At 43.8% G+C, this 23,327-nt stretch overlaps 5 protein-coding genes across 5 annotated transcripts; 1 reads left to right on the top strand and 4 right to left on the bottom strand.

Moving 5' to 3' along the window:
- Positions 1-1,184: 1,184 nt before the first annotated feature.
- Positions 1,185-2,180, top strand: HER10_EVM0012591 (uncharacterized protein; the record flags this gene model as incomplete). Its single annotated transcript, XM_035481984.1, has 2 exons — positions 1,185-1,282; positions 1,403-2,180. The coding sequence occupies 2 exons, from the start codon at positions 1,185-1,187 to the stop codon at positions 2,178-2,180; spliced, it is 876 nt and encodes a 291-aa protein (XP_035330229.1).
- A 263-nt stretch (positions 2,181-2,443) lies between these two features.
- HER10_EVM0006708 (D-isomer specific 2-hydroxyacid dehydrogenase) lies at positions 2,444-3,966 on the bottom strand. The gene has a single exon (XM_035476287.1). The coding sequence runs from the start codon at positions 3,492-3,494 to the stop codon at positions 2,553-2,555; it is 942 nt and encodes a 313-aa protein (XP_035329514.1). The 5' UTR covers positions 3,495-3,966; the 3' UTR covers positions 2,444-2,552.
- Positions 3,967-5,313: 1,347 nt separating this feature from the next.
- On the bottom strand, positions 5,314-6,208 carry HER10_EVM0005480 (glycosyl hydrolase family 47). The gene is made up of 3 exons (XM_035475095.1): positions 6,013-6,208; positions 5,695-5,948; positions 5,314-5,619 (listed from the first exon to the last, which is right to left on the bottom strand). Exons 1-3 carry the CDS (start codon positions 6,140-6,142, stop codon positions 5,470-5,472), a joined length of 534 nt encoding a protein of 177 aa, XP_035329357.1. The 5' UTR covers positions 6,143-6,208; the 3' UTR covers positions 5,314-5,469.
- Positions 6,209-10,538: 4,330 nt separating this feature from the next.
- Positions 10,539-13,699, bottom strand: HER10_EVM0012150 (uncharacterized protein). Its single transcript, XM_035481551.1, has 2 exons — positions 12,894-13,699; positions 10,539-12,831 (listed from the first exon to the last, which is right to left on the bottom strand). The coding sequence occupies exons 1-2, from the start codon at positions 13,020-13,022 to the stop codon at positions 10,654-10,656; spliced, it is 2,307 nt and encodes a 768-aa protein (XP_035330182.1). The 5' UTR covers positions 13,023-13,699; the 3' UTR covers positions 10,539-10,653.
- Positions 13,700-19,263: 5,564 nt separating this feature from the next.
- Positions 19,264-20,947, bottom strand: HER10_EVM0004698 (uncharacterized protein). The gene is made up of 4 exons (XM_035474332.1): positions 20,769-20,947; positions 20,541-20,618; positions 20,059-20,483; positions 19,264-20,000 (listed from the first exon to the last, which is right to left on the bottom strand). The coding sequence occupies exons 1-4, from the start codon at positions 20,800-20,802 to the stop codon at positions 19,332-19,334; spliced, it is 1,206 nt and encodes a 401-aa protein (XP_035329245.1). The 5' UTR covers positions 20,803-20,947; the 3' UTR covers positions 19,264-19,331.
- Between the last annotated feature and the right edge of the window lie 2,380 nt (positions 20,948-23,327).

Below are 23,327 nucleotides of genomic sequence, written 5' to 3'. Positions count from 1 at the left end.
CTCTAATCTTGGAATATTGACGAGAACTACACGAGATATCGAAAGGAAAGAAATTCATTAAGCCAAACTTAATGTTACTTCATAGTGCTCGAGGCTCCCTGATGAGAAAATTGAATTGTATATAAGCTATTTTACCCTCATATCACTTGAAGTTATTTTCATGGGAACTTGATTTGAATGTGATCCATTAGGAGGCGATCTTTGTGCTAGACAATCGACTTAGCTCACATACACTTGATCGAGGACAATCTAAAATACGCTTAGTGGATGTAGGCTTACCGAAATACTCATGGGTGACATAACTTGACCATTACGACGCTGTAGATGAAAATCAGTCGTGTTTTGAGTGGATAGTGTTGACATCTTACAACAGCAACATTTGAAGCCGGTTCTCATATGCTTTACCTCCTAATTCACTCCAAATACCCGAGTTTGAGTAACATCTAGAGAGCAGAGAGTGCCATACTGTCTTCGTATTTGGCAAATGGCTGCATCTGGAGGCTTTAAATGAGTCGTCATGACTTGTGCTGAATTGCTGTAAAGCTTCTTTCATTCAGTATTTACTGAAGTCCATTTACAACACCCTCTCCGACGTTGGTATTTCACAACAAAGTGCGTTCTCAACATCTTGCCACAATCAAAATCTTCACGTTTCAAGGCGATTGAAAGAGAGAGATGTTTTCGACAAGCCCGTCCTTTTACATTTTCTATCTACCCGTAAAAGAGACCAGAGGCCTGAGGTACCTCACATCACACGGCGGGCACGATTAGTCGTCGACTTCTAGATGGACGACGAGCTCCCGCCCTGGATAGAGTAACAGGAAAAGAAGAATAGTCTGAGCGACCTTGTTGCTGCCACGAGGGAAAACAGAAACAAGGAACCTGCCTCGAGTTTCCTCCCTTGGCCTCGTCGCTTCTTTCCTCCACCATATTGTTACAATTGCGTCTTCTTCCACCCAGAATTTCCCCATTCCACAAAAAAGCCATCGCAACAATTATTGCAGACTCAGAGCAAAGACCAACAAGCACAGATTCATCGAAGAATATGTCAAACGAGAGCGAGGAAGATGAGAACATCGCTCTCGCAGCGGAAGGACGAGTAGAGGTCATCGAAGGAAAGTTCAGGGAACTGAACATCCCTCTCAAATTCAACTACGAACGTATCAAGGCTGCGAGCAGACAAAATGGCGAAATCACTGATCCACCAGGGCCGCGACTCCGTTTCGACTGCATGGTTCGCCTGGTGTGTCGACTTCAACGTATGGGACTACATCCGAGAAGTGTGAGTACTCGCAGACATCAAGTCCGAACCCTTTTGCTAACGTTCTTGAACTGCCTTCTAGTCGCCAAACATGGCGATTACGAGACATTCCCGTGGATCGACCTCGAACCGGCCGTGAAGCCCAAGACCCCCGAAGACGCCTCCGCCTGGTTCAACGGCGAAGGACGCCATCAAGCAAACGTACGACCTTCCCGCCCTGGAGCGGAAGAAGCTGGGCCTCACCTTGATGAGACCGGAAAAATACCTTGTGCGTGACCACGACAAAGTCGCCGCGCGTTTACGTGAAGACACTTGGAACAACGTCTTCCCCGGAAGAGTGCCTCCCCACGGCATCGCCTTTGAAGTCATCGTTCCATCTGCCGTCAAGATGTCCTCGGATCTGAAGTGGGACCTGACCCATCGAACACATCATGTCCCGGATAGAGTCAAGATTTCCACGGTTGGACGAGTTCACCGCCGCGGCCACTTTGTCATGGCGATGGTTCTCGGTTATAACCGTGGCGTCGTTGACGACCCGGAGAGCAGATTGATCCTGGCCAAGACGTACGATATCTTCTTGAAATGGGCCGTAACGATCATCATCACCGGCAGAAGCATGAAGCTTACCAGAGCTCTCAAGAACTTCGTTTTGCCGCAGCCTAATCTTGACGTTGGTGGAGAGGATACGATCATGGGAGGCACGGGAGACGAGATGGAGCTCACGCGGGAGCAGCTCGCCCTCTGCGCTGAAGAGTTTGATGTGGTGCCGTTGACTTCCGTTCCGGACTACGCTGTTTTCCGGCTGAGCGAGTGGCTCCACCGGGAGGTTGGCCGCACGTCGGCGGAGGACCGTTGCCGATTGCTACGGGAGTGGTGCCAGCTTGAGGATGGCAAGTTCCACCAGAACCTCGAGGAATGACTCGAGAGGACCTGCAGAAGGCTTGTCATGAAGCGTGGATGGAGAAGACGGATAACTGGAAGGAAACGCTTGACGTCACGGTGTGGTCGTGGACTGAGGAGGTTTACTGGGCGAAGATTGCAGAGCCGTTTGGCGCTTGGTGAGATGATACCCGGATGAGGGAGAGGAATCATGGTACTTATGTTCATCTTCTTACTAATGGCATGGCACTCTGTTGAGTTCTGAGCAAGGACAGAAAGGGGCGACGCATAAGTCAAACTGTGGAATCATGAAGGCCGTTTTGTATTGAGTATTGTATCAATCATGTCTATTATTCACCAAACCACGCTCTCCATCCATTTTTTCCCACTCCAAAAAACAGGCCACCACACCTCAGATGACATTCTTCAACGACTGACTAGCACGGAACCGCCTCAAGTTATACGCAATCAACGCCTCCGCGCCCTGCGGCCTTCCGCCAGCAGCATGCGGCGAGACAACGACATTCGGCGCCTTCCACAACCGGCTCGACTCGGGCAACGGCTCGGTAACAAACACGTCCAGCGCCGCGCCGCCGACCTCGCCGGCCTCGAGCGCGTCCACGAGCGCCTCCTCGTCAATCGTCAATGGACGCCGCGGCCGACGTTGACGATCCACGCGTGCTTGGGCAGCTGCTTGAGGCGCGCGGCGTTGAGCGCGTTCTTGGTGGACTCGGAGCCGGGGAGGATCATGACGAGGGCGTCGGTCTCGGGGAGGAGCTCGGCGAGCTTGTCCTCGCCGTAGACCTCGACGCCGTCGCGGATACCGGCGTTGCGCGCGACGCCCTTGACCTGGGCGCCGAGGCCGCGGAGGTGCGGGGTGAGCGACTTGGCGATGTTGCCGAAGCCCCAGATGAGCACGCGGGCGTCGCGGAGGGTGGTGCGCGGGGCGGTCGGGCTGCGGGCCGCCGAGGTGGCCGGGCCACTTTGACTGGAGCTGGTAGTCGCGCATCTCGTAGAAGCGGCGGGCGGCGTTGAGGAGGAGGCCGAGGGCGTGCTCTGCGACGGTGTGGTCGTGGAGGCCCGAGCCGGTGGTGACTGTGACCTTGGAGGTGTCGAAGCCGGCAGAGAGGACGTCGTTGGGGCCGGCGGCGAGGGACTGGATCCACTTGATGTTCTTGAGGCGGGCGGCGGCGTCCTTGAGGTTGTCGGCGGAGTTTGTCCAGGTGACGAGGATCTCGGCGTCTGTGTGCTCCTCGGGGATGGTGGTCTTGACGTCGTAGGGGACGAGGTCGACGGAGAAGCCCTGGAGGCTGTCGACGTCGAGCTTGAGGGAGGTGGGGTAGAGGAGCTTCATGGTTGTGACGTGTGTGGTGTTGAGGGTTTGTGAGATCTAGAGGTTGGCGTGTTAGTGATGTTGGTTCCCAATTGGAAGCTTGGGGAGGCACAGGAGGCTCTTACATTATGAGGGGTATGAGAGGTATGAGGGGAAACTGAAGAGATCGTGAAGAAACATCAAAGAAACGAGAGCAATCTGGAAGAAAATGAGCGAGGGGTCACGTCTGGTTTTACCTAACCTCGGGGCAAGGCATACCGATGACGGAGAGACCGCGATCCAATAGAACACAATGCGCGCGACAGCTTCCGTGTAAGCGGGGGTAAATGGACACTCCAAGGACCATGGACGGGCTGGATGGGTGGGATGGTGGGGGAACAGCGCCAAATCCGCACCAAGTTCCCACTCGCCCACTCGACGACGTCAAAAAACGAAGCCATCCGGGCTTGTCGTTGGCGTCGTCAAGGTGGGGGAGGGGGCGGGGGAGGGGAAAGAACCCCGAACTTGGCTTGCTGACATGATCCCAGCAGCCATTTGCGTGATGGCAAGCACCGCAAGCTCACAATGATGGCCCCTCTATTAGAGAGCAAAGAGTCCCCAGAGGCCCCCAAATTTACCCAGATTGTCCAAGATCCCAAACTAAAGTAGCGCATTGCATGTACACAGTACTGACTCGTCTCATAACCCGCAACCTTCTGCGTAGCAACACGTGTAGACGTGGAGTTGAGTTCGGAGAAATTTGCTACTATTGGACGAAAGCGTGGCCTTTTTTGGTCACTTTGGACCAGCGCGCCCGGGTTTCAGCGGCTATTGAGCGGCATAAACACCGATAGTTGCGGCAACTCACCGGATACTTTACCGTTCCATATCCGCCACGGCGAAACGCCTCTTGGGGGGTTAACCAGGGAAGCTGGCTCTCTTTTTTTTGGGATGACATTGTTTGGTCGTGTGATTTGCGATTGCTCTGAATCTAATTCTGGCTATCGAAAAGTCAAGTCTAGATTCCCTTTACGGCTTTTGATCGAACTTCTGATTGCCGTCACTCTTTTTCGACGTCTTGACGTCTCCAATGAGTTTCGGAGAACTTTCTGCAATACCCCAAACTTGGACAGAGGCCCTGGCAATGGCTTTCGGTTCGGCCTCCAAAGCTTGAACACCCATCAAGATTTCCTGGTTTAAATAGGTAACTTGGGTTGATTGCCGAAATCCGACATGCGCAATGATGCACTACATTCAGTCAGATCCAATGTCACCCTAGCGTCCTTAGCTCCGCGGAATCAGGTGGTATTGTCTCCATCCATCGCCTTCTCCATATGAACAAGAAACTCAATCTACCTATAGCTGAATACTCTCAAGTCGGCCTTCCAAATCTCGGTTTGAAAACGAGTGCGAGAGACTCTGAGACTCTGAGGTTCACTTTAAGTTGGTGCTCGTAGCCACTCATACTAGGGAACAGCGTGAAACTTCAGACCTAGGTCTTACCGTGGGCTCGGGTGTCACAGCGATTCCTCTCCTCATGAACCTACCTCGTGTCGTTGAGGTTATCAGCAAAGTCTAGATGACTGGATTTTCTGCAAATCGCCGGAACCCTTGGAGTAGCTCAGGTGATCTTGCTATAACAAATATCTATCACTAACAAAACGGGCAATCATACTCTCGGCATAGCAAAAGTCTTCCCAACCCTCACACACATGTCCATTTCCATGAGCCTGTACTTGGGCAAATTAGCATGATAGACATCACAAATGTTTCAAGGCCAAGAAGGCGGAGCATTCGTTTGGGCTGATTATTTGAAGCCTGACTTTTTGCTCGTAGGCCCTATAGATCTACTGGTTGCTATCTTCGCCCTCAGTGGCGGAGCTTGCATTCTTTTGGCAAGGGCCATTCCTTTCCAGCCAAAAAGAAGGTGAATAGTAAGTCCAACCACTTTCCGTCAAGCTTTTATTCCTACACGTAACTATACCAACCCTACCTCCAAAGATTGCTTGAATGGCTGTCATCGCGGCAGCCTTTCCCAGCCAGTCTTTAAAGAACTCCTTGGCGTAAACCTTGGGAAAGGATGCGCCTCTGTATTGAACACGACCTCTGTTAATGGCATGTAGTCCGTCGGCGAGAACAGCAAGTATAAATACTTCAGAGTCTCAGCCTGCAGTCGGCAACGTCAGCTCAAAGTCTACTTCTTATGTAACTTTGTCTTTCGACCACTTGATATATCACTTACCAGCCAGAAACTCTCCATATTATCCCTCGTCGCCGCCGGCACCGTCCGTACATCATTCATACTAGTGTACCCCTCTCCGTCGGGCACCAAAGTATGCTTCTGGAACGATTGGAAAATCTTCCAGCCCCATTCTCGGTACATGGCATTGCCAGTGATGCGGTACATCATGAACAGACTCTCTACCGTCTCGGGTCTTTGCAGGTTGTGAGCGTCGAGGGGCTTGATGATGAAGTCCTTTTTCCACTTCGACAGCGCTAACCATTCTATTAGCACAAGGGTCTTTTGCTTGGAAAGGTTGGAAGAAAGTCGTCAACGTACAATTGCTTTCTTTTCGCAACCACCTGTCGCCAGGTCCGGGCTGTAAGTCTGCTTCTGTGGCGTTGAACCATGTAATCTCAGGAGCGAGACCAGTGTCAGTGACGGCATACATGCCCCAACAAGTGTTCATGATCTCGATCGCGAGTTCAATGTCGTCTTCATGCTGGGGCGTCCATCCCGAATCGCGGCGGGCTTCCGCAAGGGGCCGCCTTCTGTAGCCTGTCACGGTGAGGATCAGCCCTAACCTAACCCTAACCCTAACCCTAACCCTAACCCTAACCCTAACCCTAACCCTAACCCTAACCCTAACCCTAACCCTAAGTAACCGTCCAAGAAATCAGTCAAGTTCTTGGCGACCGCTCTTATGATGGAATTAGCACAGGCATCCTCCGGCAGCTGTTGACAGCCGTGATGACGTGCAACCTGTTTGAGTTTGATGGGACCTTGTACCACCAAACGGAAGGCGTAGCTATGGGCACCTCTTGCGCCCCAGCTTTCGCAAATCTTTCGCTTGGCTTCAAGGAACGAAAAAGTCAGATGCTGAACATGTCACGAACCGGCTTGAGGTTCTATGTTCGCTACATTGACGACATTTTTCTCATCTTCAAAGGACCCAGACAGGACCTGGAGAAGTGGTTGTCGGAGTTCACTCCACACCTTGCGCCCTACGCTATCTCCTGGGAAATTCGTTCATCTCGCCAAGCGACGCCGTTCTTAGACGTAGAATTCTTCTTCCGGCAAGGGCAAGAATCCGCGGGGTTACAATCTCGGGTTTTTCGCAAGCGTATGAACAAACATCAGTATATCCCCTGGTCATCTGCACACCCGGAAACGGTCAAACGAGCCTTCGTTAAAGCAGAATTGACTCGCTTCATGACAATCAATTCCACCCAAGAACTCTTTGAGGAGAGAGTTCGTGAATTCATGACAGCATTGAGCCGGCGAGGATACCCGGCTGACATATTATCACGATGGCGACATATGGTGGACTACAAGGACCGACCGGCTCTACTCTGGAAACGGAAAGAGTCGCGCCCAGGACTACCCTTGATGCTACCTTCGTCATACGATGAAGTATGGGAATACGTGGATGTTCGGAGCGTACTGAAGACGATGAGACAGACCTGGAGCAAGAATGGCACTCTGCCACCTTCCCTCGATGGCCCACTCATCAAATCCCTCAGACGAACAGAGAGCCTTTTCGATAAGATCTCTGCATGGAACAAGGTCGTGCTACGACAGCCTCCTAAGTCGGAAGCCTTGGAAGTTTGAAGTTGCCTTTGCAAAGAGGTGGCCGCAGGGATGCGCCCTTAAAAACTGCCAAACCGCCTCTAGTAGTGCGCTGCAAAGTTCGCGAACGGACGGGGAGGTGCCATACAACCTTGATGGAAGAGTTAGTTTTTGACTGCCGCGAGATACCGTCCACTCCGAAAAAATTATGCCGGGCTAAGGAAACGGCGGCACGAGATGCCGGCCCCAGAGGATCAAGCATACCCCGCCCTCTTTCTAACCTCCCGAACCTCTACCGCCTAACCAGACGGTGTCAGCTTTGCAGAAGACCTGGCCCGAGCTTGTCTCGGAAAAGGCCTCCGTTTTCATCCGGTGCCTCGGCGCACGAGCCACCGCCTTGATTACGTGACCGGAGTTTTAGACCGGAGCTTTCCTGTGGAATGTCCGTGTTGACCCGACGGCCAGACCATTGCACCGACTCCGGGTGGGGCAGGCCCACAGTAGGTGGAACATCGTACGACGACCCACCGGCGGATTGCAGGTTCAGCGCGTATTTAACCAGCCGCCCACCACTCTGCATTGTTGGAATGCAGGTGAACGGCACAGCTGCAGGAACCCAGACAGCAATCGGAGGGACCAGACCTCCGACTCATGCTTAAAGGGAACCAACAGCTTGGCGTGCTACTTACCCAACAAGTATTTATGTCCCTGATGAGCCTTCAAGGCGAAACACTTCTGTCGTTCTTTCGAACCAGGACCGTGTCGGACTTTCTTGTTGCTCATCAGTTTTTATCTCCTCCCGTGGAATCCAATCACATCTAACCCTAACCCTAACCCTAACCCTGTTACTTAGTACTACCCGCTATCCTCGCAGATATTTAATACTACTAATACTCCGATTATTACGCTCTTTTTCTAGCTCTATTTATATAAGTCCTTAATAATAATAATAGTATTTAAATATATCCTTTTAACTTCTTCTGCCTATACGGGCTACTAGCTACCAGTATTTACCTCGACGCGGCTAGTAAATATATTTTATAATAACCCCTAATATATAGTAAACTAGTATAGTAGCCGCTCGCACTTTAGCTACTCGTTTATATAAAATTATATACTTATTATTTTATACTAAACCTCTTTATACTACTATTACGTGTTATTTTTTATACAGTTGTTAAATAGCCATACTAGTTTCTAGCCAATCTCTTTTTACTCTACCTTAAATAATATATTATACCTAACCTTATGCAGTACTACTATAGCGCGTACTTTATTAGTAACGTTATTAAATACGGCTTATACAAACTATAATATTTCTTTACTATCCTTAATTAGTCGCGTAGCCTTTTATAACTACGTCTTATTTAATCTTTTTAAATCCTTTATTTACTTAACGTAATATAACTACTTATTTAGCTTTAACTTTTTATTTATTATACTAACCTTTTTTTATACATCGGTTTTAAACTACTTTTTTTAGTTCTTATATAATATAACGAACTATACTATGTTATCCGTCCCTAGCCCCGATAACTCGCTTCTAACGGCCACCCCCAACCCCTACCTAACCTCAAACCATTAGCTCCTAGCGCGCGATAAAAAAAACTACTAGTATAGTACCCTCGTTATCTATAGTAAATCCCTTACTACTATAGCCCTCTTTTATATATTACCTCCCTTTTACTAATTATTCTACTATTTATATTCTACTTAATAATATTTTTATATATTCCGCACGCAGCGGTATATATAATAATATAAATAATAACGTAATTTATTAACTTAAGCTAGTACGATATGGGCAATAGGTTTAATTATAACGTCGGGGTAATAAAACAACTCTAATTTAGTTTAGCTATAAATAATATTAGTTATATTACTAATTACTCTAGCAACTTTTATCCTAGCCTTAGTAATAATTAACTAATAATAATTACGTAAATAAGCTATAACTTCGTTAGCTACGACTATATACTTATATAACGTATATATTAAAATAGAATATTACGTATTATAAACGAATAGCTCTATTTTTAGCTATACATATTAGTTACTTTTTTCTATTTACTGTTTACAACTAATTCCTTTTATCCTTTTTTTATAATCCTACCTTCTTACCCCTTAATTTTATATATTTTTTTCTTAATCTACTTTACTCCCTACTTACGTTCTATTACTCAGTCAGGTTCTCTAGCCTACTAACGACCTTATTATATAATTAGCTAGTAAATGCGAGGACTAGGACAATATTATAAAACTATTTACTATCCCCTTCTCCTATTTCTAAACTCAAATTATAAAATATAATACTAAAAACTAGATTCCCATAATAACCCGGTTTATAATTTTAATTATATACTACTTTTATTTATTTTATTGCTAGGAATCTCTATAGCTTTATACCTCTTTTATGTGCCGGCTTTAACCCCCCCTCTCCCTAGCCCTACTTTTAATTCTAGTAATGGCCGTAACGGCTTTAATACATAACTATCGCCCACGTAATAATAGTGAACTTAATTTTATAATAGTTAATATATTATTTAGCTTAGGTAATAAATTATTATAAACCTCTTATTAATTATATAAAATATTATAAGCTAATACTTATATTTTTACTTTTTTAATTACTTAATTATTAAGAATATATAGCTTATTATAAAAATATATTTTAATTTATTTTTATATAATTTTTATTTAGTATATATAATATAAAAAGTTATAGCTTTAGTTCGTATATAAAGTATTTTATTATAAATATATTTAAAATTAGTAATACCGTATTTAAATTTCCTAAGCTACTTATTTACTATATAATTATAGTATTTTTTATTTTTTTATTTTTTAAAAATAGATTAAGTTAAATATTATTAGATAAGATATATTATTATAGTTATTATTAAATTTATAAGTTAAAATAGTAACTTAATTAGTTATAATATACTAATTTATATTTATATATACTATTATTTAATAATTATTAAATAACTAGTTAAAAGTAAATTAGTTTTAAAATAACCGTACTTATTATTAAATATATTATTATTAATATTAATTAACTCGTAATTAATTTTTAATAAGCTTATTTATTTTTAACTTATTATAATATATATAGTATTTAGGTTATTAATCGTTATTAGACCTTAATCCTAATTATTATAACCCTTATATTTTATTAGTACCGAATTTTTTTTTATATAGAATTAATCGTCGGTAGGCTATTAACGTAAATAATGGCTGTTAGGAGGTAATAACTAGGGCGATAGATAGGTTAAGTTAATAATTATATACTAATAGCCGTATTTTGAGATATTATAATAATAAATATCTAAGTAAGTAGCGCGGGTCTTATTATTATAAAATAGTCTGGGCTTTTAATAATTTAAAATAATGACTTGATAGTCTTGTAATTTAAAGCAAAACTAAGCTATGGGTAACGGCGTTGAGAGAAGCAGCCATTTGTATAGTTGCGAAATACCCTTGGGTATCTTTAGTAGAAAGCTGGGTTGAGGCAGACTGGAGCAGGGATGCCACAAGACTAAGCTGCATGGACTTGCGCAAGTCCTTGTTTGGATAGGAGGATGCGACTTGGTTAACCACCTTGGGGACGTCTAGGCTCGAAAGATGCTTCTGCAGAGGTGGGCCTGGCGTGATGGTAGGCGGGACGATGCCCTGAGATCCTAGTACCTGGATGTAGTTGTTGAGGGAGTCAATAATCTCCTGATTGGACTGCTGGGCTGCCTCAATAGAAGATTGGTCCTGTAACAGAAACGTGCCGAGGTTCTCAAGACTCGTGATAGCGCCGCTGATACTTAACATCGAGGTCCAGAATGCGTTGAGGGTGCCGTAGTTCTGAGCGAGGTTGGTGAAGCTGCCGGAAATGGTGACGAGCAGGCTCTTTGACTGTGTTAACGCCTGGATGGATGTCGACGTGGCCGCAATCGCGGCCTGGCACTTGCCTCTTTCGGATGCTAGAACACCAATTGCAACTACACTGCCGACGACGAGGATACCGCCGAGCAACCACAGCCCGGGAGCCAAAGGCGGGAAGAAGAAGCCCGCAATGACCATTCCGAGACCGACGATGAAGGCGCCAACTGCCGCCCAAATGCCTGCCGTCAAGGCTTTCTCCTGGGTCTCAAGGGCGCTCAGTGTTGCCTGCAAGTCCGTGATTTGCTGTCCAATATTCGCGAGTTGGTTCGCGATCGAGTTGTTGATTTGGGAGGTCTGACGCGTCATATCCACGACCATCTGGTTCGCGGCCTGCAGACTAGTCGAAAGCATCTTCCCCATGACCTGTGCATGCTGGATGGCGACCTGGCCCTCGCCATTGGCAATCTGTTCTTTGTCTGCGGGAGTGGTCGCATTCGCCCAATCTCGGGCCGCCTGGAGAAGGTTGCTCAGGTACACCTTGTGGCTGGCGCAGAAACCTTGAATCTGGTTGATGTACGGGAAGAGATTGGTTTGCGTAGTAACGTACTGTGACTTGAGGTACGTGGTGAGGTTTCGCAGATTAAGGATAACACCCGGGGACGCGGCGCTCAGGTTGGTGACACCACCTTGGGCAATCGATTGGTTCCAGGTGACGGTTGGGGGCGATGCGTTGTCTTTAGGTGGGTTGATGATTAACTCGTACAGAAAGCCATCGTCGGCAAGTATGATAATCCCCGTGTCCACGGCTGTAAAGTCTTTGATCTGCTTCGGGGACTGGAATGTCTGCCCGACAGTATAGCCAGTCAGAGATCCCGAACCAGCCAGGGCCGGCTTGATCTCGTGGATCACATTGGCAGCGTCATGTCCCCAAAGAGAACCATTCCAATAGGCAATCTTGAGGAGGGCTGGCATTGGGATGTTGCCCACGGGCAGCAGAGGCTGGAAGTTCATGTTCGCCGCGATTGCGCCTTGTGCCCAGCTTAAAGTGCCATCAGAGGCAAGCTTGATCAGTGCCGAGTACGTCGTGGTCCCGTCTGGGGCGACATTGTTGTAAGGGGCAAGGCACAGGGAGTCTCCAACGGGCAGACAAGAGCCTAGTGGTTGCCATCCGGGGTAGAACATCTGCGACCAGTTGTCGACGGCTGCCATGGCCAGGGATGGGTCGCCGGGGGGCTTAGGGGTCTTCTGCCACACGTTGGGACCGACGGCGACAAAGAATATTCCATTGTACGAAAACAGGGCCGCCGTGTCTGTGCCGGAGGGGCTTGCCGGTAAAGTGTCCAGGAGCGACCATGCCGGCTGGGTCTGCGATGTGGCAGGATCAAGAGTCACGGCCATGTACTGGACCGTGTTGTCGAGGATACCAACTGCCGGAACGGACTCCAACGTAGCGGAGAATTGCTCGATGCCAGCAAGACCCAAAATCGAATTGAAGTTACTCATAATGTCCTGGATAGAGCCGGACATCGTACCTGCGACTTGGGCAACATTCCTCAGGTTGTTCTGAGTGGCGTCCTGGAAGCTCTGGTTGGGATCTTGGACTCCTGCGAAGTCGAGAGCTTGGCTGTCCTGCTTCGGAACTCTCTTCTTGGCATCCTCATGCTCCTCCAGGGATTGCCGAATCATATTTTGAACAAGTTGGATTGTTTCCAGCGACTGCGGCAAAAGATTCGTTAACAAGTGTATCTTGGAATTGGGCTCTTGAGTTCATGGCCTACCTCCTTCTTAGCCTGCTCAGACTCATAAACGTCGTCATCAGAGAGTTCGGAAACGTGAACCGCCTCGGCGCTCACCCTGGATTTGAGATCTCTCAACCCCGCAGAGGCTTGGCTTAGTGTAATGACCATTTTGAATGGGGGGGTTTTAGGAGAAACTCGGTGGTAAAGCTTGGGAGTATTATGAAGTCGATGCGCAGAAGGGGCTGAAGCTGAAGGAGCAGATGACACTGTAAAGGATAGCCATGGGTTGTGTGTATTCTTATACGTCCAGGTAACCGTACGACGGTGATGTGCCACAAGCAGGGCGCGAGCATAATCATGAGTGATTGACGATTTACCGTTTGCAACCCTGAGGTTACTCGGTCTCAGCGCCAAGGCGAAGTAGAGAATCAAAGGATCGTTCCTCTTGGAAATTCCCTCAGTCTCAAAGCATTTTGACGGAACGGAATTCCCAAAGTCGTCGCCCAGTCAGCTAATGCACTTGTCTGTTGCTGACCTTGGTCCCTGGCGGCATATGTCTCGTGACAACGTTTACCTCTTTGGCATGGGTAATAAATCCCGGAAAAACTAGTAGATGGGGAAACGAAGCTGAGGCATCTTGTCCTGAAGACTTTGTGCCGGGAACGGTTACAAGCTGGCCTAGTGTGACCAAGTCATCTGTCTCGATAGCTTTAGGCGTCAGTATCAAGGTACGCTCTTGCGACAAGAGTGACCGCATTTGGGGGCTTGGAACGTCTATGCTCACTAAGACCCTCAATTAGCCCTTAGCTTCGGTCAGCTGAACTAAGACCAAAGGCCTCCCACCGCTACGCCTGTGTGGCAACGGGACGCATCTGGGAATGCCAGGTTTTAGACAGTTTTGGGTCAGCATTATCGCTATGGTTCTAGTATTTTAGCTTTTGCTTCCTAGCTCTAGTTATGCAGTCCATTCTATTCTGGTTTCAGCCAAGAGCATGGTCGGCAGTGCAATCAATTATACCGCCGTATAAAAAGATCACCGGTCGAAGGAATGTAGTCGTAGCGGCCCGTTCCTTTACCTTCTAATTGAACTGGACTAGTTCAAGCCATGATCTGATTATGTCTCTTGGTACCCACAGTGGCTCGCTCCTAGGCCCGTGCCTCATTTGGTCAGCAAGGTCTCCATGAGATTAACGTGATAATTAGACCAGGGCCCCTACAACTCTCAGTTCACGAGCCGTCCGAGAACATCTGCATAGCTGTCAAGAAGACGATGTTAACAAATGAGAGATTATGAAAGACGTGTAGACTCCTAGCCGCTTGTTAGCCACGCGCTAATGCGCAGCTGAGGTGACATGTCTCAGCCGCAGATACAACGCCCATCTGCGCAATAGACGTATGAATCCGGCTCGTGCTAACAGGCGAGCCTGGCGGTTCGCTTCAAGGCATGGCCCGCTAGGGAGTCGGATCCGGCGAGCCTGTCATGCTTTCTTGTGGATGCGAGGGAGGGTAGACGACGGTTCTTCCCTTGATCCAGTCGCCGCTTCCCTCCTCCCTGCCGCATCGATGGGTGGATACGTATACCGTGGAACGATACACAGAAGTGGTAGGCTTGGCGGGAGCATAGGATTCTCCCAGGGATATTAAAACTCTTCTGCCTGCAGTTTGTCTGTCGGATCCGGTCACCCGGTAACGGCAAAGATATGCAAAGTCATCTTCTAGGTCGGTGGCCGAAACAGGCCGGAGGTAGTACAGTTGTTGCGACCTCGGATAACCCTTAGCCTAGAGCATATCTTAAGAGAAATCTACGCCAGTCGCCAGTCCTGTTGCTAGAGCCATAACCGCCACTGGAAATACATTCATCAAGAGGTGAGTAGCCAGGAAACAGCCTTCTAGTCCCTGATCTCTCACGGCTAGGACCGATTCCCGGAGCCAGACGCGTACAATGCCTCTAGAAAACCCCTGCAACGCCGAATGTTTCTATTGGACCGCCGTGTCGGGCCATTGCTCGTACGCCGTTAGAGCCTCAGATGAGATGAGTGTACGCGGGGGCCCGCTTGTGCTGGATTTAGTCACGTCTTTGCAGTCGGATGAGTGACTTGGCGAGTTGCAAGAGTATATAGCTCCGGTGTCTCACAGTGGTCTGACTTTGGAGAGCTGACAATTGAGGCTGGCTGATGGGAAGACAGGCTCGGACTAATGTATGTCATGCCTGAACTGGCTTGAAGTCACACATAGGCATTCGTCTCAGTTTAATGTCTAGGAAAGCGTTCTTGGCTAGAAACAGTGCGAAATGGTATACCTTCTATAATTGAGTTAGACTGGACTCTTGTACCGGGCTTTTAGGAGACACCCTTAGAACCGCGTTGTGACCCTCGCCGGCTACCTTGTCACACCGCTTCCCTCGCCAGCTGTGTCGTAGCCGGTCTGGAATCTCACCCGTCTTACTTCGAGAATGGCGCCGCATCCGACATATTAGGCACATTGTCCACGGCCTCGTGCACCCAACGGGACAATTTCCTAGTGCATTGCCCTTCGCCCTTTCTGAATTTGGTCTACCGCTCTGCCTCTCCGGCCGGGGTACCCTCGCCTGCGTGATCGCTCATCCTGCCTCGTCTGCTTTTTTCTGTACCGTTACGAGCTGCGTGATGTCGTCGGCTCCCGGCTAGACTGCACGCTGAGGTAATATTTCAATTGCCAATGGCGAGTGAAAGACTGGTGGAGGAGACATTCAAAAGCTGCGGTTTTTGTGTTGTTCGAGACCCTAGCGAATGTATGGAAGGACTGACGCAAGGATGGATTGGCCCGATCTCCTCCAAGAGCTGGGTTTGGATGGTTCGTTACCTAAGCCCTCAGCGAACCTTGTGTGGAATCTGGTCAGTCTACCTTCACTGCGAATGCCCCGGATTAGTGGCAAGTCCGAGGGGTGTGTGTTAATTATCCACCGAAGAGGGGGTCTCCCCACGGCGCTTACCCCGTCCATCCGGCTTAATCTTCGTTACTTTCATGCCAGCTCCCGTCCGCCTTGACGGTCTATTGAAAAATTGCGCAAGGCGGGCTTCCGCCTCTGCTTACCGAGATTATCGACGGCATCTAGCGATACCTTAAGTCGCCTGACGTACTGGGCCTCCAGTCTATATACTAGGCCCTAGCTAATAAGATATTAGGCCCTTTTCTATATCGCTTCTTCTTTACGTACCGTACTATACTTAAACGCTAGAGCTTTAAAAATCCTATTAATAATCTTTATTATCTAGTTTTAAATAGTATTATATAAGTTATTAAGCTTATAATATTTTTTTAATTACGCTTTAATATAATATAATCCGAGCGGATTATAATAAATATAAAGTTAAAAATAAGTATAATTTTATTTAGCCTTATAATAACTAAATTATATTATTTGATAATAATAATTATAATCTTATTAATAATAAATATTGAGCTAAAAAGGCGGTTATAAAAGGTTCTCTAAATTAAACTTATAATTAAATACTTAGTTTAAATATTATTAAAACTTATTTATAGTTAAGTTTTAATAATTAAAAATAGTATTTATTTTTAGAAAGCTTTTAGCTTCGTTATTATATTATATAATAACTTATAATATATAATAATAAATATACTAAGTATAATAAAGTAGTTTAAACTTTTAAATAAATATAAACTAATAAAAAGGTTTATAAAAGGATATAAGTATATATACGTAATATAATACGTATGTAAGTATTTATAAATTATTATTTTATTCTTACTACGTACTATATTAGTATTTAAATAATGCTTCAATAAGAGAATTTTAAGTTAATAAGTAATTACTAAAAAAAATATAATATTAATATAGTATTAAATAGCTATTATAGCTAGCTTTTAGGGTATTAACTTATTAATATAAGAAACAGAGATATTAAAGTAATAAATAGGGCTTAATCAATAATATTAACTAACTAGGGGCCCTAGAGAACGTCGAGACTACTTTTATTTTAAACTAGGTAGAATAAATAATATAATAAATAGGTTAGGCTAGTGAATATATACGGATATTTAAATTTTAATATATTATAATAATATATATTTAAATAAACTATTAACATAAATAATAGCTATTTATCCTAAATTAATAAGCAGTTCTCGTATCGAAATTACCATACTATATTAAATACGTACTTAGGATATATTATATATATTATATAATTAAAAAGTATACTATATTATATAATTCTTTTAAAATCTTAATTCTATGAACGTCGATCTTTTATACTCATAAAGCCGTTAAAGAACTATTATATAAATAATAGTTATTAATATAATAAAAACGCTTTATTAATTATGAATTTATTAAATAAAAAGCTAGCCGTCTATATTAAAAATTGAATTAAAATAAGTTATATTATAAATTTTATAATTCTTTTACTTATTAATAATAAATAAAAATAAAATATAATAGTACATATTTTAGAATTTAATATTTTAACTTTATTTAAAACCTTATTTTTTAACTTTTAATTAATAGTTAGTAAAAATAAATTAAAATAAGTATTTAAAATTTATAAATATAAAAAAAAAGTTTTTATTTAATTTATTAATAATAATTAAATAGTTAATTAAGATATATATTTAAAATTTATAAATTGAAAATAAATCCTTTTTACTAATCATAAATAAGAACTTAATTATATAGAATAATAATATAAGTCTAAAGAGGCTAGCGCTGCTATATAAAAATAGCTTATTTACCCCAAGTTATATAATAGTTTTTATATAATAATTATTATATTATATTAAATACGTACTTAGAGTATATTACGCATATTATATAATTAAAAAGCAAATTATATCGTGTAATTGTTTTAAAAGATATAATCCTATTAAAATTAATTTTTTACTTATAAAGCTAAAAACCATTATATAAGCTCAAAAGTTTAAGTATTTTAGCTAATTCTTGGCTAATTTATTAAGTATTTTATTATATCTAAAGTGAGATTATTAAAAAGCTTTAGTTCAATTTTAAAATATATATTTTAATTAAAAAAGATATAAATTATTTTTAAATCATTATTAATTAGGGTTCTTTTCTAGTATCTTTCAATTATCTTATTTAATACTTACTTTTTATAATTAAGTTTTTAACTTAAATTATTAAGATTAAACGCTCTAACCTACTCTATTACTTATATAAGCTAGTACTTAAAAATCGTTTATATATTAAAATAAATAAAACTTATTTTGTAAACGAATAATAAAAAGTTAAGAATTAATAAAAAGAAAAATAACTAAGGTAATTAATTATAATTTTAATTAATAATTAGGTATAAAGTATAAAATACTTAGTTTTATTTATTACGTAGTATATAGTACGGCTCTATCGAATTACTTAATTAGGCAGATATTTATATTTATATTTCTAGTTTTTATAATTTATATCTTTTATTTTCTATTTTTAATATATTTTTATTTAAATATATAAAAAGAAGTTAAGTATTAAAAAAGAATACTTTTAAAATAATAAAATAAATTAGTTTTCATTTAAAACTTTAATATTGAGCCTAATACATGATAATTTCTTTTAGCTTTATAAATATAAAAGTTAATTTTTAAAAATACATATAATACAATATATACTATTTAACTATATAATATATATAATATACCCTAAGTACTTACTTATTATAATATAATAATTTGATATAAAATCCGCTATTTAATTCGGAATAAATTAGATATTATTACTTATTAATAATAGGCTTAGCGATATACTTATATAATAGGGCTAGCTATATAGACCTAGTTTTTTTTAATATATAATATATAGTACGGCCCCAGCGGATTACTCCGTTAAGGGGACTGAGCTTAATATATTTAGTACTTATTTATTTCAATAAAATAAAATTAAAAAAAAAATTAAAAAAGAAACGCTATTTAAAAAGACCTAAGTGTCTTTTTATAATAATTTCAAAATACTCTACTTAAAAACTATTATAATATTTAATATTAAGTTCGTTATTAAAAATATAAAAACATTTATTTTTGAATATAATTTAAATTTAAATTAAAAATAAATTTTATTTTAAATATATTTATTATTTTTAAAGTCGTTTTTTAACTTATCTACTTAAAAGTAATTCTTATTTTATTAATATATAACTTATTTTAAAGTTTTTTATTTTATAAAGAGTAGCTATATTTTTATTTTATTTATATTTATAAAATATAATAGTAATTATTGCGACTAGATTAGCCTTTAAATTAGTTATACTTATTAGGTTATTATATAAATAAATCCGACCTTTAATTTAAATATCATTATAATTAATTATATTATTTTTATAAAGGTTCTATTTAAGTATTGTTTTATAGAACTTCTATTTTAAAAAGCTCTATGCTTTAACTTTAATTTAATATATTAAAATTACCCCTATATAGACTCACGAGGGCTAGACTCTTAATACTATTCAACTTAGTTATCCTTTCCCTTACACTTCAAGTCTCAAGCGCTTGGAGATGCGGCTTGATATCAGTAGTAGTTATCTCTTTAATATCAGTAGTGTAAAAATGTTCGATCTTTCTCAACAGGTTGGAATCATCAGGGGTGACGAAGTTGATAGCGACGCCTCTCCGCCCAAGATATCCGCCACGACCGACACGATGAATGTAGTTTTCATGATTGGCAGGAAGATCGTAGTTAATGACCAGAGGAATTTTCTGGACGTCTATTCCTCGAGCGAGTAGCTCAGTAGCAATTAAGAAATGAGCAGAACCAGCACGAAATTCTTCCATAATCGTAGCACGGTCAATGGCAGTCATATCCCCGTGTATAGCGGAGCAGGGAAGGTTGCGGGACTTCAGGTTGTCCGCCAGCCATTCGAGCTTTTTGCGGGTGTTGCAGAAGGTGATTGTCCGAGAAGCAGAGATATTGTACAGATCGAAAAGAGTGTTGAGCTTCCGCTCCTCCTCGACCATGATGTAGAACTGTCTAATACCCTCGGGGGTAAGCCGATCTTTCTTGGCCAGGATGCGGATAGGATCATGCAGAAACTTGGTGGTGACCTCAAGAACGTCCTGGGGCATAGTAGCAGATAGAAGAATAACCTGGGTCGACTGAGGCAGGAGGAGCTTGATGATATCATAGATTTGCTCAGTGAAACCGCGCTACAAGATAGATATTAGCGACTGAGAGGTACCAAGAGACATTTGAATAGGCACTTACAGCAAGTATCTCGTCAGTCTCATCGAGTATGAGCATCGTTATAGCATCAGTCTTGAGGAAGTGACGTTGGATCATGTTATGAATGCGGCCAGGCGTTCCGACAACGATCTGAGGGTCATCCTGCAAGGCCTTTATATCATCGTTCACACTTGTTCCACCAAAGCAGGCGTGACATTCCACGTTCATAAAGTCGCCAATAGCAACAACGACCCTTTGAATATGCTGAGCAAGCTCGCGAGTCGGGGCCAGAATGAGCGCCTGGCATTGCTTCACCGCGGGATCGATCTTTTGGAGTACCGAAATAGAGAAAGTAGATGTCTTTCCGGTACCAGACTGAGCCTGGGCAACTATATCGCGGCCCTTGATGATGGGCATGATGGCACGCTGCTGAATAGTCGAGGGACGCTCGAAGCCATAAGCATACACTGGCCAGATATCAGTATGGAGCGCAGATCAACTGTGTGGGCGCGCCGCAAACTTACCACCACGGAGAAGCTCAGGCGTGAGGCTCATGTCATCGAAGGACCCGACCATCTCCCCGTAGTTGGCCTCAATTTGACCTGTTCCACAGCGTGTTAGCCCAAGACCTTGTCCATGCTGAATAGAGTGCGAAGTCTTGCAGGCCAGAGCAAGCAAAAAGTGCAACATCTCTACACGAGCGAAGTAAACCATCGCCCCCGCCACCAAACAGGGGCTTCGGAGAAACTCACTCTCAGCAGTGTCTTCGAGTCCCGTAGTAGCCATGGCTGCGGTAGAGAATAATCTAAATCAAGCACAGCTCATTCTAGAAGAGGAAAGTCGTTAGGAGCTGGGGCGACTAAAGGAGGGTTCGCATAGTCCTCGATCGACAAGGCTGCGAGTGTCGCAAAAAGTAACTTGTAAGTTGAATAGATGCGTGCGCTCTAGTAAAAAGGGTTCAAGAGTGATTGTTGGGTTTGTTATCCCCTCTGTGGTGGCATGACGTCAGTGGATAGATACTTATTTTTGTGAGGGGTAATAGCAAGCTATACGATAATCCGATCCTATTTCCATTATTCCCACGAGTGCATTTTCAAGGAATTTCTTGAAGTTGAAAAAAACCTAGAGATGGTTGTGCTGACGTCATGCCGCGACCGATGGGATACTGAACGAGACTGACCTTCCTAGAGGCGTTTATAATTGATTTGCACAGAACAGTTATAGATTCGAACGTCAGAATGGAAGCTGGAGCCGTGGCTATTAGTTCCTATCACTATTGCAATGCCTAAGAGAAAAGAGTGTCATCTCAGGGTGTTCAGAAGCAGTACTGTTCTCTCACTTTCCAATAAACAGATTCTTCGATAGAGACATGGTGCTCAGTCAACCGCCCAGACTAGCAACATAGATACACCCCTCAATATCAGCCACTGCCTCCGCACAGCTCTTCAAGTGGCAGTCTGAAAGGGGTTCCTTCTTTTAAATTTTAGAAAGCACTTTAGCCCTATCACTGTTGTACACCATGAGACCTTGCGTGTGGTCCTCGGTCTATAAACATAACTTGACTATAGAACCTTCTGCACCGATCTCTAGTCCAGACTTAACAAAGTTTCTTTACCCCTGAATCGAAGTCCCATATGATAGGGTTCTTCTCGAAAGCATCGTCTAAATTGGTGCACACTACTGCTATGTGTAGCGAAATTGAAGTGATCGTAGGATGATTCAAGCCAACTCTCTTGCAAAGAGCCTATTGACCGAGTTTGATACCCTGTGCTGTGTAATAGTGCCCTCGGATGCTACGTCGGTCTCCATACACTCGAAGATAATAACGAAGCGTGAGCGTGTCCAAGAGAACTGCCTAAGACGGACAAGTCGGACATCATCACTATTAGCTGTAGCCAAAAGGCAAGGCTTTAGAAGCCTCGTCAGCGATGAATAGTCCACGTAGGTCGCCCATAGTTATATTTCAGGGCCCTACTCAGTCACACAGGCTGGGAGCGTCATTCCGGTATATCCGTTGCCACCTCATCCTCGGTGAGAAGGTGAGCGTAATGAGCAACGGTTAACTGACGTTCATGGGAAGCCCTATTGGCTTTTGCCTTCACAGTTAGGATTGCCAAGCAACTGTCTCTCGTCATGAGGCCGTTGCAGTTCCTAGTGTCCGTATTTCCTCCCCCCTTGCTATTGGGTTCACTGCATATTCATTCTGCTTTCGTCGCGTGGAAAACGAAGAATCGCTCAGTTCTCCGTCCGGCTTGCCATCTCGAACTCTTCATGCCTTACTGGTCTACTTGATGTGATCCACTTGCATCGTAACGGCCCCGGATGTATTGCCCCCACACCCACGTGTAGACTGACTGTCATGGGGGCGAACACCAATTCGAAATAAAAAGTAACCTTGCGTCTTTTTTGTCAAATTGGCCGCGTGTTCCGATGAGATAAGGAGGCATACCCGACAACCATAAGATAGAGATGCCGACTGACCGGTTCATCATCTGCTCATAGTCCATGCGTCGGGCTCACAGGCGTAGTCTTTTGCACGGCTGTGAAACAGCGAATTTCCTGCCACATCGTCGTCAGAAACAAAAGTTCAATCAAGCACGTTTGGAGCAAAAGTTCGGGCGACCGAGCACGTCAAGGACAAAAGTGCTAGGACCGGGATCCACCCCCACCTGGGGCCAGCAAATGAGCGTCAGGTGCTTCATCTAAGAACCCCTGCCGAGCTCTTCATCAAGACAAGCCAGGGTATCGCAACTCCGATAGATGGCATAAGTTGGAATATTGGGATGGATGGCCGAATCCGCCAGCAGTCGCCCCAAGGTCTCGGCCACATCTTGGCAAGGCTTAAGACATGACCTTCCCGCCTGGGCATTGCTTGGGACACCCTCTTTCCCTTAATGGGCCGAGCAGCCGGAGAACATGCCCACGTCTGCGCATTGCTAGTAGAAAGAAGCCATCACGAAACCTTGGAGTTTCCGGGGAATCCCTATCACGTCAGTAACCTTTTGATAGGGACCTTCCTAAAACCTCGTAGTTCTCTTTGTGGAGGGGCGTTCCAATCAGCCGGGCTCGCTCAAAGACCCCGGCTCTAATCCAGACTACATGCCGCAATCCCTGCCGAGCGGCATCCAACAGCTGGTCTGTCCTACAACAGCTCCAAAGCCCCCAATTGCACCAATGCCGGTCCTTATCACGACATCGAACCCCTTATCACCAAGACAATCAATATCGGATCAGTCGTACAACATGGGTCGCCACTCAGCAACAAGCTGAGGCATAGAGTACAAAATGACCACGTTTGCCTTCCCCCAGAT

The sequence above is a fragment of the Colletotrichum scovillei genome, assembly GCF_011075155.1.
Source record: "Colletotrichum scovillei strain TJNH1 chromosome Unknown Contig00009, whole genome shotgun sequence".
Classification (NCBI taxonomy): Eukaryota; Fungi; Ascomycota; class Sordariomycetes; order Glomerellales; family Glomerellaceae; genus Colletotrichum; species Colletotrichum scovillei.
Note: the sequence above shows the minus strand (reverse complement) of the source record. Positions and strands in the feature narration are given on the sequence as shown.

Bases quoted from the DNA above. Each gene is read 5' to 3' on its own strand.
- HER10_EVM0006708 (XM_035476287.1), bottom strand. From the start codon at position 3,494: ATGAAGCTCCTCTACCCCACCTCCCTCAAGCTCGACGTCGACAGCCTC.
- HER10_EVM0012150 (XM_035481551.1), bottom strand. From the start codon at position 13,022: ATGGTCATTACACTAAGCCAAGCCTCTGCGGGGTTGAGAGATCTCAAA. The intron at 12,832-12,893 runs GTAGGCCATGAA...CTTTTGCCGCAG, and splicing joins CTGAGCAGGCTAAGAAGGAG to TCGCTGGAAACAATCCAACT.
- HER10_EVM0004698 (XM_035474332.1), bottom strand. From the start codon at position 20,802: ATGGCTACTACGGGACTCGAAGACACTGCTGAGA. The intron at 20,619-20,768 runs GTGAGTTTCTCC...GCTGTGGAACAG, and splicing joins ACTCGAAGACACTGCTGAGA to GTCAAATTGAGGCCAACTAC. The intron at 20,484-20,540 runs GTAAGTTTGCGG...ATATCTGGCCAG, and splicing joins GCCTGAGCTTCTCCGTGGTG to TGTATGCTTATGGCTTCGAG.
- HER10_EVM0005480 (XM_035475095.1), bottom strand. From the start codon at position 6,142: ATGAACACTTGTTGGGGCATGTATGCCGTCACTGACACTGGTCTCGCT. The intron at 5,949-6,012 runs GTACGTTGACGA...TAGAATGGTTAG, and splicing joins GTTGCGAAAAGAAAGCAATT to CGCTGTCGAAGTGGAAAAAG. The intron at 5,620-5,694 runs GTAAGTGATATA...TGCCGACTGCAG, and splicing joins ATATGGAGAGTTTCTGGCTG to GCTGAGACTCTGAAGTATTT.